Genomic DNA, 17,051 nt, shown 5'->3' on the forward strand with positions numbered 1-17,051 from the left:
TCTTCTGTCAGTGTGACTGCTATGGAAACACGGCATCATGCCAATGATTTCACAAGAGCTCTTTAGGTCTGACTGGTTTGAAAAAAATAACATCCCTTTCCACTGGGCAAATATCAAGCCCTACCTTTGTCCAGGAGGTACCAAAAGGAGTATTTAACTTAGTGAGTGGCTGAACTCTTTAGTCTTTACAGCGCTGAAGATAGGAAAAAAATAGGAGGGAATAAAGCACGAGAGGGAAACTCCAGTGTTAAAGCCAACCTACCAATTTATGTGAACATATCACAACCGAGCAAAGCCTGGGGAGTAGTACACCTAATCAGGCAGGTAATCACCTGGTCTCCAAGTGGGTCTCCTGCTAAGAGCACAAGGATGCATATTGTTTCACATAAAGGTTTTTTTATTGTAATGTAATCTATTCAGTACGGAACTATTGCTTTAAGTCATATATTCAATCTGCATGAGGGAACTTATTAAAAGAACAATTTGCACTCTTTAGAGGAAGACTACAGGACAACTCAAACCTGAGTTTTACTTATTTCTTCATTACAGTGCTGTGAATTGTAACAGGAATCGACGTATTACCAGATACCCTTCCAGGCATCATGCCCTACTTTCCAATCACTAGAAAGTGACGTCAGTTCTAGTCTCCGTGATTTCTACCCTAAGAAATGATGATGTATTGCTAACCAATGGAAAAACGGAAAATTGGCCATGAAATTAAGAGGGGAAATCAACACAGAGTTCACGGCAGAGGAAAACAAACTTAAAAAAGGGCTCAGGCAAAGGGAAGTAAAAAAGGATTGCCATTATTTATTTATCTACTGTGACACAGCTTGTGATTTTACATAGCTATCTGTAAGTAAAATAACAGGAACCAGTGTCTCCCTGATGATGGCCAGGGAACAACTTGGAAGCGCTGCATGATAGGAGGCATAACACATTGCAACAACACTACTGGGAGTACACAATTCAGACCTTAGATAGTATATAAAGACTGAAGAGACTTGTGCCATGATGATGCTACCCCACAGAACATCCCGTTATACCTTAGATTTTTTATTCATGCAAAACTTCATAGACCTTAAAATAAGAGTTCTGCCTGACTGGATTTAATTCCTAGCGCTCATGGCTGAAGATAAGAAACACGGATTCAATCAGAACCCATAAAATCTTTCAATGCCAAAAATGTTTTTTGCCTTGCATTTCCAACCAAGATTTCTGGCAACAAAGGATAAGTTACCAGGAAAACTCTCTAGGAACAGAAAACATGGGGGGATACTAGCAAAGAAGGACTGGAAGCTGATGCTGTCTGTTTTCTCCTTTGCAGCTAAACAGTAGTCCAAAAAATCTGCAAGAAGATAGCCCTAAATGATAGCACTGTTCATGTGGCTGATTTAAAGAAGGAACAGCTTAAATGATATAATTAGCCCATTATATAAGCTGAGCTGAGAACTTTAAGCTAATATAATACAGAAATTTACTCAGTAAAATTCCATTATCAATTGACAACATAAACAGTTAGGAGCAAAATATGAAAACAGACAAGAACCAGATCAAATGCTGACATTGTTCAAGATAAAATTCAAATGAAGTTAAGAGTGTAGTGTACTTCACATGGGAGGAAAAGGAGAAGAAATCAGGCCTGAAAAATTAAGCATAATTTGTGGAGAAAAATCAAAAGAAAAATACTTCATATTTATCACTTTAGYGCTTAGGACCTCTAGAGCACTTAGCAAAACGAAATGTTAGGGAGATACTGTAAGCTCATTTTGGAGAAGGAGAGCAGAATACTGGGAAATGCTTTTCTTGACACAGAGCAGGTGATATTGGCTAATTAAACAGAAATATTTTATGCAATTATTCAATTCTTTTGTAACAAACACTGTGCAAGATGATATAAAACACAGATGGTGCAATACACATATGGTGCCAGTAATATGTGAAAATTAAAAGGATTTTATTCACTGATATGTTCTTGCTGAAAACTCATTGAAATGTACAAACTGGACATTCAGTAATTGATTTGTACATTCTGTATGTTACACAGACTCTTGTAGCCACTTTGAAGAAAGAATATGACTTTCACTTACAGGATGTTCACATCATTGCAGACACTAAAAGTGTTGATATATTCTATGCTAAAAGTGAAATCAAAATAGAACTGGACATAATGGTACACTGCTTTATGCCAATCCTATTGACTCAACATGCGCCGGTTTCACACATCAATTCATAAGTACCTACTGTATAGTTAGTGAAACACCTGACCAAGCATATGTCTGAAGGCATGACTGCTTATTAAATAAAACCCCTTTTCCTAGACTTCTCTGTTATTTTTAGCAATGAATGTATTTAACTGAATTCAAATGCCTGTAGAATGTTCAGACAACCACTTGTTGTCAATCACTTTGAACACCGCGAGTCATACTTCCAAAAAGGCTGTAAATAATTTCACAAAATTAATTCCAGGTGTAGACATCTAGACAAATGTTCAGTTACTTTCAACAGGCTTCAGAGTCCTTGCAAAATGGAATGCACTATTCTCTGCCCATAAACTATCACCTGACTAGCAGTATTATCCTTAATTAATAACTGCCTACTTTTAAGTTTAGAGCTACTTACCGATTTCAGTCCCGCTAAAACAGCTAGGTGTATTTCAGAATTACAGAGACATTGTAGCTGCCTGGGGGCATTAGAGCTCCTATTTTCAGAACTCCCCTTTCTGTTTTTTTAATCTGCAGTCATTGTAATGTTGCACAAAGGCCATAGCAACTGTAATGTTCCCTTCCTTTGCCGATACTGAACAGTGGGCATTTACAATCACAAGACACCAAGTACTGTATGCCATATTTAACCTGAGGAGCCTGTCTCACAAAGGAACTTGTATATGTCTTTGAACTTGTTTATAGTTAAGCAACCTTTAAATTGCAGTCCTACATTTCTTTTCTAAGAGCAAAAGGTCATTAGATTCTTAAGAAAAGAGGTCTCTTTTATAAGCTCAGTACAGTACTTTTATATTTCTGACTATGATATACAATGTATACCATAAATTAATTTAAGACAAATACTTGTCACTTTAATCCATGTAGGCACAAGTAAATCAATGACGTTACTGAAGTGGAGAAATCTTCAATGGTATCATGATTCTGGACTCCATTTCCTGAATAAGGGGCACTGAAAAAAATTGAGATAGGGTTTAATTTCACTAATAAAGATCATAAGTAGTTCTGTACACTCAGTTTGAACAGGTATTATTGTCTTCAGATCACTCTCCTAGCTACAGCATGCCAAATCTTCAGTAACCATCAACAATCCCGTAACTGAAGCATAATAGTTTTGAGAACAAGTGATTTTTTTAATATAATCTGCTTTGATCCTTTGAACCAAAACAACTTTTGAAGACAAATATTTCTACTCCTTCCCACCAAAATTAAAGCCATCTTACAATTATTCTGGTATACTTCCTTTGCAATCTACCCTATTTAACCAACATCTGAAATTATTAGCATACTTTTGTGACAGTTTTGAGAGCCGTTTTTCATCTCAAAGATCTTCTGGCTCCTAGCTCCCAAGTCTAATTTGCCTTTTCAAAGGAATGTATTTAACAAAGTTCCAGTATTTCATGAAATAGTAGAGGTAAAAAAAAAAAATATAAAGATAAATTTCATTATTTACTGCCTAAATTTTTGGATACAAACTTAAATATTTCACAGATCTGTTCCCTTACAGGACAAGTGCTTTTATAAACATTTACTATTACTGTAGCACTTTTTTTTAGCTACGAGGTAAGCACTCTAAGATTGTACAGTCAATTGTAAAGTTCACTTTACAGCTAAGTGAAATGCCTCTCCTTTCCCTTACAATAGCAAAACTGGCACACAGACACGCACCATACACAAAACTTTTTATCATTGTGTGCAATGTACTGAGGAACAAAACCAATGCCATGCATAAAAGTCTGCCTCCACCATTCCAATTAAGTCAATCTGTTACCTGTATAATAGACTAGTTCATCCCAGCCAGGTTTATGCCATGCGGCGTTCCTTATATCTTCTCTGGTTTGAAGATCTTTGTAAGCTAGTGAGGGAAAACAACAAGCACAAAGCTTGTAAGTAACTCTTTTTCCTTCTACACATAAATAGCCTCCTTAAAAGCATTGTAATACATAATTGGGAGAGAGCAAACACTGGGAAGGAAAAAAAGTCAGAAGTTCTTCTCCATAAAAAGGAAAAGCTCCAAACCCAATGCAAAAGGAAGGAACTGGGAAAGAGAGAAAAACATACTTTGCAGATGCTACACTATGTAAGTACCGCATGGTTGGAGCATTTTGGGCGGTGGTGGGCAAAGAGCCATCAAACAGTGCTCTGTGAAGCATTCATCTCTGACCATGAGTATTTCTGCAAACACTGGCAAAAACTACTAAGAGTCACAACACCAATAAACTAATGCACCTACTGATTATAGGTTTTTAAGTGTGACAACGGATATGAATAGCAGCATGAGGAAGCCTAAACATGGTGGCAGTGGGTGAATTAGAAACAGGTAAGACAGATAATGCTACAGAATATAGTCCTATATAGGGGGCGTCAGATTCTTAGTGCTGGAACCTAATATTCTGAGTTCTTGAGATCTGAAGATAATAAAGTATGTTTTCCCTATATAAATATTGGACAATGAGCTCCTTCAAGTTGAAAATATCCTAATGTGTGGAAAGTAGCTGCATGTTGGTGGAGCCTAACATGAACAAAAAACCAAAACATCATAATGTACTAATGTCAGTAAATACTTGACTTTCCTCTTGTAAGCGTGGTATGTGTGATACTTGAAACTGAACTGTAAAAAGCTGACTTCAGCATGAATGTGGCCAGAAAAAAGAGATGGCAGGACATAATTTGTCATGCTTATGGTATTGAAAGCAAACAACAAGTAGTCTCTAATAAGAAAGGGCCGTGAGAAACTATTGATGGAAACAACATAAGACAAGAAATGCTCACTTTTGTTTGCTTCAATTTGGAAAATAAAGTTGCCTGCACAAAAATAAAGAAAACCAACATTGTTGATATCAAAAAACACTGAAGACATTTATTTCTTTGCCTTTTGTAAGAACCTTGTTTCCCGGGCAAAGCCAACAGTCTGTTAGGGGTTGACTCAGTGAGAAAAAAGCAGGGAATGCAAACAAATTTACCCCAAAGGTGATGAACCATATACAGCTGCCCAATCTGTGAGAAAAATCCTCCAACTGCTTCATTATTATCCTGCCGAAAACGAATTGCACGAGCCCTACAAAAGATCATAGCAACTCTTAAAAACAGCAGATTTCTGGGTAGGAAATAGGTGATGATTGATAGGAAAGCAGAGAGTTTAAAAGAAGCACGAATGTTAAACAGCACTCGCAGTACACTTCAGCAATTAAAAATGTGAAAAAACCCACAACACATTGATTTGTTATTTGTTATTGCACTGAGCAATATACCTATACATCTTGTTAGAATGGGTTAATTGGAGGCCTACTGTTTCATTAGACTGTGTGTTAATAATTTGTTTCTTCAACATTAGAGCCAGTATAATGATAATTGTTGGAACAGAACAACATAAAGTGGCAGAATGTTTTTACAGCAGGTTCTTCCAAAACTAAATCCTTGAGTTTCAGTCATGCCGTCCTTACCACATTCATTTACCACAGATTTCATGATAGTGGAATGCAGTGTTTTTATTCACATGCACCTTTGTTACGCAGCTGTACTGTGCAACACTCCATGACTTGTTGTGTAAATATCTCTCTTAACTATAAATCTGTTGTCTCTTCTAAAATAGAACTGCTACCACTGTAGATATGTATATTTTATAAAAATTATAAATCCAATTTACTGGCGAATTACTGTAATTAAATAAATTATATTGATGACAATTACATGTCTAAAAATCCAAGTCCTCACCCTTGTGAAAATAATTAAAAATATTCCAAATGATTTAAGTATCAATCATTAGGACTGCATGGATTTACAAAATGTAAATTGAAAGAAACTTACACTGGTTTTAAACAAGACAAAATCAGAAGCATATACTGAAGAGAAGACCGTCTTAAATGCTTTTTACCTATATATTAAAATACAAATGTGATGCTCAATAGTTTCCAAGAAAAAGTTTGACTTTTAAAGATTAAAAGAGCTAAGATTTAGGCCATTTAAACTAAAAGTCAGTCAGCTTCTAGCAGCGAGGAAGTGGTGAAAGATCAATATAGTCTTAAGGAGTTAACTGTCTCTCTTTAGTGAGCAGTGCTTTCTACTGAAAACAAAGATTACCAAGGTTTCTGCTATATTACATCAAACTTAAAAAGGTTATGGAAAGGAAAGCCAAGTCAGAGAGCACACAGTATTGTCTGCACACAGGATTCCTCTTTCCTTCCTCAAAGGATATATTGAGGGCCAATTATTTTACAAGTTACATAAGAAGAGCAGCAGGCCATTAACTGGGTGACTGAAATGCTTTGGCACCATTCTGTTACTTCCACTTTATAGATTTTTAAACATACATCTCTCAAATAAGAGAACACAAGTGGTAAAGCAACACTTACCAGTAATTTCCCCACTCAATCATTGTTCCAGGCTGCAAAAACAAAACAGACTTTTAAATTGTAGTTGAAAGAAAGTTAAAATATTTGGATGGTTTTCACAATATTTACATATGGAAAACACTATTTATTAACAAAATTATTTCCTTCAAAAGATAAGTATATTATAATAATCTATAATTACTATGTTTATTTACTATAGTACTTCTTAGTAATTTGCCTGAAGTTTATCTCAGATCAAAACACAAAGTATTCAGCCCTTCACAGGAGATATTCAGTATCTTGTTGGAGCCTGCCTTCATATTTCAACCCCGCACTTTGAGAGCATCAACAACTCTGCCATCAACTTTGATAAGAACCAGATTTTTAAGATGAGGTCTGTTTTCCATCTACATTGTATGAACATGTTTTGAATATTTTACAACAGTATATTGCCTATAATATAAAAATAAAAATTGAAACTTACTCTAAGTTGATAGGACCTTAGTTCATAAATGTTGGGCCCCTCCCTGGGAACAGGTTCATTCCAGAAACTGAACTCCAACAATAATTGGTTCTTCCGAGAGAGAAGCATGTTACCTCTTTCTTTGCGAAACTCTGTGAATTCCTTAAAAATAACATGATCATTGTCAAACTTTATATTATGTATCAACAACAAACAACACCATACCATACAGTGGTTGAGATTTTTTCAGTGCTATCTTGGGGCTTTGGATATCCAAATCCTTTAAATTTTAGAGACATCTAGATTCCCCTAGCATCTTTGAAAATTGCAACTGGTATGCTTACACAGCACCTGAGAATCTCCAAGTATTTCATAAAATATTCATATATCAAAACCTCAGCCCTTTTGAATGTGAGAATAAACTCTTTTCCAAACAGGCCAACTGTCTAAGGTTGTACAGCAAGTGATGAGATACAGAAGTAAAAACAGGTGTACAAATGTGCAGTTTTTTGCTCTGACTATTCTATGTTCTCTTCTAAGTAAATCAGCTATTTTTAACAAAAGCTTCAAAAAATCCCTGCATTTTACCTTATTCTGCCGGAGCTTACTCATGACCTCATTGAGAGCTGGATAGCCTCCCTCATACCTCCAGAGATGAACTAAAACAGAAAAAGGAAGCTTCTTCAGAAATGTTGCACACTAGTGCTAAAACTTACGGAATATCATAGTATAAAAGGCTCTTCATACTACAGAATCATACAAAAATAGAAGTCTGGTAACGGGTTCAAAAATGAATTTTCATTAAAGAAAGAACTTCACCTTTGTACATTTTAAGAATAATGGAATCATTTGCTTTTTGAAAAGGTTCTCTCAGAAAATTTTGCAATCTATTCTAACAGGAAGATTTCTGAAAGGAACTTTTGTTGCCATGCCAGCAAGATGTGATGACTTTACATGATTGTACTTGAAACTGAGATTCAATTTAAGAGGGTGACTTAATTCCAAAGATGTGTTTTATACCAATTTCACATGAGAGCAACAGACTGGTAGAATTTTTAGTTCAGTAAATTACTCAAGCAAAAAGAGCATAACATAATTTCTGAGACATGAAAAATGATGCAAATGTTATGTTTTAGGTAAACTTTAAATTAAAAAAAGCAAACCAGAAGATATCTAAGCATGTTAGAATTGTTATATTTGCTGGGATTTTCCCATCAAACAATTTCAAAATAGGTATCTACTTTTGATAGGCTTTTCAAAGCATTCTCTATAACAAGATTTATTTACAAGCACTTAATATAGCAAGGCAACAATATTTCATCTTCAAATCTCCTTCTTTCCTTTCCTTGAAGACTCACAAAAGCTATTTCTTCTCATATAAAGAAGCTAATGCTGTCTTGCGCCTTTTCCAGGAGAGCAAACTGGAGACTAATGCAAGGCACTTCATTATCAGAGCAGATTCATCCACTGTGCCTGCTGCTGCTGCTCTCTAATCCCCAGGACAAATTTGATATATCCAGCTACTATTAACCCAGCCTGGGCACAAGTACTGAACAAGTCAAAACCCCTTAATCTGCATTATTACACTGCTAGAACAGTTGCTATAACACTTTCAAGGCAGGCTTTCGATGCGATTACAGATACAGTCTGTGTTAATACATTACGAAAACAATGAACAAGGCTTGGCTAAGATATTTCCATTTCAATTGCCTTCATTCCCCAATTTCCCTTCAACTTTTAAGAACTGTTTCTTGGACAATGTTCTGTTTCTCTACTGTTATTTCCTCACATTTGTTCAGTGTCAATATTGCAACATACTATGAATGCAGTAGAAATTAATGCGTAATAAGTAAATTCTTCAATAGTGAAGCAACAAGCTTGATATTAGCAAAGCTCTAACAATAGAGCTTCTTCTGCAGAACAAATATCAGCACTTCACTCAACATTTGTGGCTTCCCTATCCTACAATTTCCCACAGCCTTGCAATTTTTTCAGGTTTTCTATCTACACTAGACACTTTGTAGTTACCTCTGTAGCAGCTTTTCAATAATTTCTAGTTCAATACATTTTCACTGTAGGTGATTAGACAGTATTCTTATATGAACATGAACAGAAATACTTTACTTTCCACCAGTAAAGGCTTTAATTATTTCAAGGTTAGAGTGCAATTACTTTTTCAGATGGTGTGAATGATTTGCATTTCATTATCATAGAGCAATTACAGCATGAAAGTCTGAGTAAAGTTTTTATACTGGCCAATACGAGTTAAACTTTGTAAGCCTTTGCCTTTGGCCTAAATATTCAGGAACACAATCTGCGCCTGTAAAATATTATAGGAACAAATTTTACACGGGTTTCCAAAAACTGTTAGTCTGTCACAAGGAAGACATGAAAGTGTATTAACAATAGGACAAATTTTAGGAATTAATGCTTTGCTGTCAAACTCAACAAGACAAAAAGCAAACACTGTAAATGTTAAAAGACTACCGGTAACTGATGCACACACATCCTCACTGTATACATTACTAAAGGTTGCTATCAACAGAGATGATTTAAAGAGAAGAAACCTGCCAAGCACACGTTTCACTTGTACGGTTTTACATTCTGTTGTACTTCTATCTCCTACCAGCCTGATCTTGCTCTCCGTACCACGTGTTCCAAGTCCCCACCAGTGCACATGGGTAGTGTTTTTCTTCATGAATCTTTGGCAGCACCTCTTGACTTGAAAACAAGGAATACAGACACTATGTTGCATTTCCTTCAGGGAGGCTACAGTTGATATGTATAACAAATCACCACAGGTTCATCATTATGGTATGAAAATTCGCAAGTTCCACTTTCAGAAGAGAAAGCTGAAATACACAAATCTGCTATACAAGGGAAAAGATAGCTATAACACTATGGAAAATTAATGTAAGTGTGACCATTTCTTAGACTGTATGACAAATACACAGCATGGCACAATTCTTTTGATGCAATAAATTATGTGATGTCACCTAAAAGGTATCTGATACATAAGAAAAATAAATATCGGGATGTCTCACTTAGAGGAAGTGCAACCTACCTACACTTGCTTTAGGAAAACGTTTTCTATATCAAGAGAGGTAAAATACACAAAAGTAGGAAAGGACAGTCTTTTGTTCCAGTTCCAATGCTATTAATTCTGTTGTGCCAAATGAATAAAAACAAGTATTTTGATGGACATGAATATGATCAAATGATGACTGTACTTTGTAGTATGCAGCCTTGCTGCTTTTTACCATTTCAGAAAGCAGACCTAGCTTGAAGCAGCTCATCCATTAGAGTACAGTGAAACTGCCCTAAAAATACCTCCAACACAAATTTCTGTAAGACTATTTCTAATATTTCTAGTATTTTTTCAAACTTTAAAGGTGACCTACATTAACATTAGGAAATTAAGGTTTACCAATTGCTGACTTGGTTAAGATAGCTTTCACTGCACTGTACTTTGATGAATAAGTCTGCTCCTCTGGTTGGGCTTTGCCTTTTAATATTTTTCCCTCGATTATTACTACTCTTAATCATTTTGACTCATAGGCAAACAGTCTTCGCATCATATCAAATAATAGGAAGTAGTCTGGTCTTGTGCTTGGGAGCCAGAAGATATGAATTTTCCTCTTGGTTCTGTCACTGACTTTCTAGACGACCTTGAGCAAATCTCATTACCAATTTGTACCTCAATATTTCTCGCTATGCAGTGGAAATAATATGATAGAATGACTCTCCAAGGATGTTTTCAGTCATCATGAGTTTGTTTTTGCAAAGCATAATGAGATCCTAGAAAAGCAGCCTTAACAGTAATGCTAAATTATTACAACAATAATCCTAAAATATAATTTGCTGTAAATTATAAAAAAAACACAAACAGAATACCTGATCATTCACAGACAGGGACACCACTGATCTGCCTTTTAAAAATAACTGGTTCCTAATTCTTCAGAAGGGGTCCTTAACTCCATTGATTCATGAATTACTTTCATAATAGTCTTTGTTACATTATTTCTTTATTAATACATGACAGCCAATTCTTATCCTGCTTTCATGTAAAATAAGGAGTTTACCTCCTCATGTTTAATTTAGGGAGAGGAATGAGGGAAGTTTAGAGATGCTTCAGTCTTTTTATTACTCCATTCTTAAGTTTTCTACTTCCCTGGAATACTTTGGTTTGGAAAGTATACATGAAATCCCACATATTTCATCTGACTGCTGTCAGCAGTCTTTCTCTGTTATTGTCTTTTTCCTTAAAAATAAGAGCCTCTGCTCTCACTCAGCATTTCAGTAGCTCACAAGATACTGCTGAAAAGTCCTTCCCTAATTTGGGTAATTAGACATGTTTATACTAAGCCTTTAAACAGAAAGCCAATTGAAAACTAATTGCACTTCTCTGTGTATGTATTTTTTTTAAACAGGAAAGTTAAAAATAACTTGGATCTGAAAATAATTCTAGTGAATTTTCTAAATTTGTATAGTAAGGAACATAGCTTTTGGTTATCCATCCCCATTTCAAAGTTGAGCATATGAAGGAGAAGAGATGTTAGATAACCTGCTCATGGCTGTACAATGAACTAATAACAGAATTGAGAAATTAGGAGGTGTGAACTTCTTTCCCACCCTCCAGCCCAGATGGTGTTCTAGTCAATACACCACACTTCAAAAATTGGTTGCAGTAGGATATCATTATGCTAAGAATGTTTAACTGACAACATGATCACTGTCAGTGAGACAGTGCTGTTTTGAAACACGTGAGGCTCATTACACTTCCAAAATTAACCATTCAGTTCTTTAAAAAGGCAGTTGTTTGGCTCTAAAGGAGTGATTACACAGCTAAATCAGGATTAATATTTCAGTAATCTGGTCTTTAAATTAGTAAATTTAAAATAAAAACACTTTAAAAACCTGTAACTTTTTTGGAAATCCCATATAACACCGCTCCCTCTGGAGGGTATCACCCCAGTGCGAAGATCCTATCCAATGATTTGCATACCTCTTTAAGGGTAGATCTCAGTAACATAACTTTGTAGAAAGAAGACCTGGGTGAGCTGAGTAAAAGTCAAATCCAGGGTTGTTAAAATCTCTTCCAAATTCTACTTTCATTTAATACTGGCATATAGTTTTACTTACGAATGACTTATCCCTTTCCCTCCTGTATGCAGACAATAACACCCGTTCCCCCAAACAAATCCCTACATGTCAGTTGGAGTGGGACATACTAGCACGCCAGCATCTGCTCACGTGGAGCAGCAATTGATAGACAACTAAGGCATGGGAGAAAGGTGTTCCAGCAAACTCCACCTACGTGTTCACAAAAAGCAGCACCTCAAGTTGCAGCTTAGGAAAATGGCACTTCCAAGAGGGAAGACAAAGGGTGAACTGAATAAAATATCTTTGCCACCTCTCTCCAAAAATAAAACTATTTACCATTGTAGCCTGTAAGTAAAGGCAGAATTTTTCCACCTCCCCTCTGAACAATTATGGTATCTGTCAATTTTTGGAACAGCTTGTGATCAAATCAACATGTCCAAAATGTGAAAACGAAACATACGCACTTACCAAAGCTTGTTGTAGGCATCTAGACATTCTGGTTTCACATTGTGAACTGAAACAACAACATTAGATGAGAAATGCAATAACAGGATAAAGAAATGAAAATGTTAAATATAAAAAGATCACTCACTCTGTAGTTTATACAGACTGCTGGTCTCCCTTTTGGCTAGAAGGTTGGAGTGAGCATCTTTCCTTGGATCAACTTTGCGAACAAATAGCGATTTTAACCAACTGTCTTCACGAGGTCTGCTAGCTGATGATACCAGCCCCCTACACATTAACAAGTACATTATACTGTCACTGAGTGTGTCTTGAAAAATGCCCACAATGCAGGAAAGATGGGCAAGATCAAGTTTAATACAAACAGAGTCATAACATACAGTTACATACAAGGCTGCTGCTAAATCTTTCCACTGATCCACTTGCTAGCAAGGTAAAGGCAGTTCTTTCCCCACTGAGATCCACCCTTTAGAAACCTTTTTACGTGAGACAGAGCTGTAAAGTTAACCATACACTATCCACTTTTATTCTTTGTAAGCATGGCAGGGAATGAATGGATGGCTGCTTTTTGCTGCCTATTTTTTTTCTTTTTAATCAAGTGTTTTTGCTCAAGGAGGCTGGATCTGTCTTGATCTATACAGCCAAGAGTGAAAAAGAGCAAAAAGACAGTAAGCATAAAGAAAGGTTTGTACAGTGTAAATAGGAAAGCACTATATGTTTCTGTGTTTACTTAAATACAATTCTGGAAAGGAAAAGTTAAATAAGGCATCTTTCAAGAGAAAAAATATAACCAAAGACTAATTTGGGAAAAATTACGAGTGGCAGGAAACAAACAGCCTGCAAATATTTTAAATCCAAATTGTGGCAATTGTACTGTGTAGGGATACAGATCCACTTTCTTTGTGCAATATTCAGTTTCCCCTACTTTGAAACAGGATTTCACTTAATTTTTTTACCTAGTCTTTATGCAGTTTCTGCAAGTACACTTTCAAAGTAATCCCACTTCCCTCTAAACCACAGAGTACCCAAAACATTACAATTGATAACTGTGGTCTCTAACTGTGTTAAGAGGAATTAGTCTTCCTTTTTTCAATTGGCAGAAATCCCCTCAATTACCAGAAGTTGTTCAGACTGAAAAGAAAGCTAGTATATTAAATTGATTCTCTATAATGCTTGACAGGGGACCCCAAATGCAAATGTTCTCTTTCCTCATAAAAAACATTTCCTTCTATTTGCCTCTTTTTTGGTATAGGGATTCTGCTGAACCTCTGAAATTCTAAAAATACGGCATCAGAGCTGGAGGTTTAAACCTATTCCTGCCTCAGAAGTTAACTCTTCACCCTTAATTTCAGCCTATGGGAGCCAGAAGATAGGTATCAATCTCCAGCTACAAAGCTGTCCTTCAGATTATCAAAAGTTTGAGATAATCATTCAAAGGAAAAAAAAAGAGAAAAAAATCTCAGCTTCCTTTGGGAAAAATACCTTTATGAACATGCCTGTCTACACTATACAAAAATAGTTCACATTAACTGTGTGTTTTAACAGTCAATCTTTTAGTCCCAATGTCTGGAAATAATATAATGAACTGGTTTACATTGAGGAAGCAGGATGGAGGAAAGAAAAGATACTTGATAGCAAAGAAATGAAAAGAACCAAAAAAAAACCAAACACAGCTGAGATGACCTTCAAGGTTAAGAAATAATTGGTAAATATCTTATTGGTCTATATTGAAAATGAAATTTTCTTTGACCCCAGCCAAACCTACAGACATGTTACTATGCTGAAAGCTAAGTAGTCTTTCCTGAAAACAAGCAGTTATAAGGGTATTCTGTGATGAGGCTAGTGCCAGAATGGAGGGTATGCAGTCGCTTGGAGTAGACGCATCTCTGATCCGAAGTGGGGGAAGGAGACAGGCCAGGTGACTGCAGAGTTGCCACAACTGCATCAGACGTCACCGGAACACATGCTGCCCCAGCTGATGCCAAGTTGGGAAGAGGGTAAAGCTCACCTAATAAATTATGCACAATAAAGAATGGTAACAGCTGAAGTTTTTTAAAACAGAGATTCAGCACGCCCACTCTGAGGTGCTAGGGCCTTATTTTTAATCACTATATCCTTTGAGAAGTCCTACACTAATGCTAAATCCACTTTTTTCAACTGCCAGTTGTAAGCATCATGCACAAATTTGCGCACCTTTATGCAAACACAACAGCACATTCCATCATCCAGAGGACTTACTTGCAGACAAGATATTGGATCCAAACTACGTGAATGTTGCTAATGTAAATACAAATATATGCACAGAATGAATGTAGACACACTATATGGAATTAACATCACACTTCACAATTTTTTTATTTTCTGGGAACAATACTTATTAGAAGAGAGTTTTCACAGAATCTTCTAAGACACTGCTTGACTTCGCTAGGAGGTTCTTACCCTACAAATGTTTAACTATGGGCTTAGCTTTTATTATGTACACGAGCCTTTTCAGAATCAGGTCCTGTAGCTGCACCTGATACAATGGTTGAAATGGCATGTTTGTGAGGATGGTGCAGAGAAAAAGCAAATGATTGGGTGAAGTAAGTCCATATTTCAAAAAAGCTATTGTCAGCTCCTCTGTGTTATTTCAAAATGTAGAGGAAAAAGTCAATATTTAATTACTAGAAAAAACAATGTAAAGTTAGAAGCATTTTAAATAGTTGTTCCCTAATTACATTCCAGTGACATTTTCAGCTATCGAAAGATGAATATCATGAGTTTGAAAACCTAAGTTTACCCTTTTCTGCTTTTAATTCCTGTAGACTATTGACAGACTGATCCATTTCTCATAAGTTTCACCCCCAGAACCTAGCACAAAGCTACAAAGATTGGGTTGCAAATACAAAATGGGAACACTGAACAGTTTGCTTATGTTAGACTAAAAATGCTGGTGAAAACATTTCTATCCCACTTAACTTCTGCTTTAGCACAAAATATAAATTGGGTGGAGAGGGAGGTATCAGGTCAAATATTTAGATTTTGTAGTAACCCATGTCTGCCTGGAAGAGAAAGAAAAAGAACTCGTCTATAAATTGACAGTTTTTGATTCGTGGTCTAAACAAATGTCAAAGCTTATTTCAAAGAAAAATACCCCCACACATAAAATCCCATAACATATACTCTCCATAACTCCTTCCCTTCCCACTCCAAACAGCTGCTTGCTGAGCTCATCCCTTTAGTCTTACACAGGGGCTGCTGCCCATTCCGAGGCTTGAGACAGCACCTTCCCCTGTTTTAAAAGGAGGAGGAAAAATGGGTGTAGCTCCATCCCAGCTTGGGCACTCCTGTGCTTCCAGCACCCAAGGAACATAACATGTGTCTGCTTCCCCTATACCCAAGGGCATCCGTATATATCCATGCCCAGACACTTGGGAGTTGTGGATGCGTGTGTCTACGCCCTTGCCACCCAAGAGGTGTGCATGTGTCTGACTCTTCACACACGTGTGGCTGTGTGTGCCCTGACACCTGGGGGGTGCATGCATGTGCACACACACACCGACACCTGAAGGAAGTGTGTATATATAGATGTGCAGCCTGACATGCAGAGGCTGCAGGCGAGTGCCTGTACCCCAACACCAGGGATGCATATGTGGGTGTGCACATGTGCAGGACTGCACCCCAACACCCAAGAAACACACACGCCACACCTTTACACACAAGCGTAAGGGTGCTGTGACTTGACAAATGGTGTATGTGCAACTGTGCACCCTGAAACCAGAGGGGTGTTGGTGTGTGCGGCCATACGCCTAGCCCTGAGGGATACATGAGTGAGGAATGGCTGTGCCTCTCGTCGCTCCATGGGGCAGGGGTGCAGGGCGGCCGAGCAACCTGATGCTGTGGGTGCACACCCTGACACCAGGGGGTGCTGGTGTGTGTGTGTGGCCATGCACCCCGACACCAGGGGATATGCGGTGCAGGGCAGGGTAGGGATGCAGAACAGCTGCACACCCTGACAGCAGGGGGATATGTGGGTGCAGGATGGCCGCACACCCCAACAGCAGGGAATGTGTGGGGTGGCTGTGCATCCTGAAACCAGAGCGCTTGTGTCTGTGCGTGCCCGTGCACCGTGACACCAGGGGATATGTGCCTGGGGGTGGCTGTGCACCATGTCACCAGGGGATATGTGCCTGGGGGTGGCTGTGCACCCCGACACCAGAGTGTGTGCGTCTGTGCGTGCCCGTGCACCGTGACACCAGGGGACCCACGGGCGGGGGTGCCCGTGCACCCTGTCACCTGGCGGCGTGGGGGTGCAGGATGGCTGCGCGCCCCGACAGCAGGGGATGTGGAGGGGGTGGCCTGCACCCTGACAACGTGGGATACGTGTGTGTGTGGGGGGGCGGCCTGCGCCCCGACACGGCGGATTGGGGAGGGGGGGRGTACGGCCTGCGCCCCGTCGCGGTGGCGCAGCGGTGGCGCGGCCTTGCCGAG

General features: G+C 37.9%; 1 protein-coding gene across 1 annotated transcript; it reads right to left on the reverse strand.

The window, feature by feature from the left end:
• Window positions 1–790: 790 nt before the first annotated feature.
• Window positions 791–16,616, reverse strand: NIPSNAP2 (nipsnap homolog 2). Its single transcript, XM_026092178.1, has 9 exons — window positions 12,712–16,616; window positions 12,588–12,633; window positions 9,643–9,737; window positions 7,605–7,675; window positions 7,038–7,178; window positions 6,575–6,606; window positions 5,186–5,280; window positions 3,994–4,077; window positions 791–3,174 (listed from the first exon to the last, which is right to left on the reverse strand). Exons 1-9 carry the CDS (start codon window positions 12,869–12,871, stop codon window positions 3,110–3,112), a joined length of 789 nt encoding a protein of 262 aa, XP_025947963.1. The 5' UTR covers window positions 12,872–16,616; the 3' UTR covers window positions 791–3,109.
• Window positions 16,617–17,051: the final 435 nt, after the last annotated feature.

The sequence above is a fragment of the Apteryx rowi genome, unplaced genomic scaffold (assembly GCF_003343035.1).
Source record: "Apteryx rowi isolate R43461 unplaced genomic scaffold, aptRow1 scaffold_944, whole genome shotgun sequence".
NCBI lineage: Eukaryota > Metazoa > Chordata > Aves > Apterygiformes > Apterygidae > Apteryx > Apteryx rowi.

What these genes read in the sequence shown, in the direction of transcription:
- NIPSNAP2 (XM_026092178.1), bottom strand. Translation starts at nt 12,871, where the DNA reads ATGTACTTGTTAATGTGTAGGGGGCTGGTATCATCAGCTAGCAGACCT. An exon ending in GTAAGCTCCGGCAGAATAAG is followed by an intron (nt 7,179 to 7,604) that starts GTAAAATGCAGG and finishes GTTATTTTTAAG; the next exon opens with GAATTCACAGAGTTTCGCAA. An exon ending in ATTGAGTGGGGAAATTACTG is followed by an intron (nt 5,281 to 6,574) that starts GTAAGTGTTGCT and finishes GATCTTTTGTAG; the next exon opens with GGCTCGTGCAATTCGTTTTC.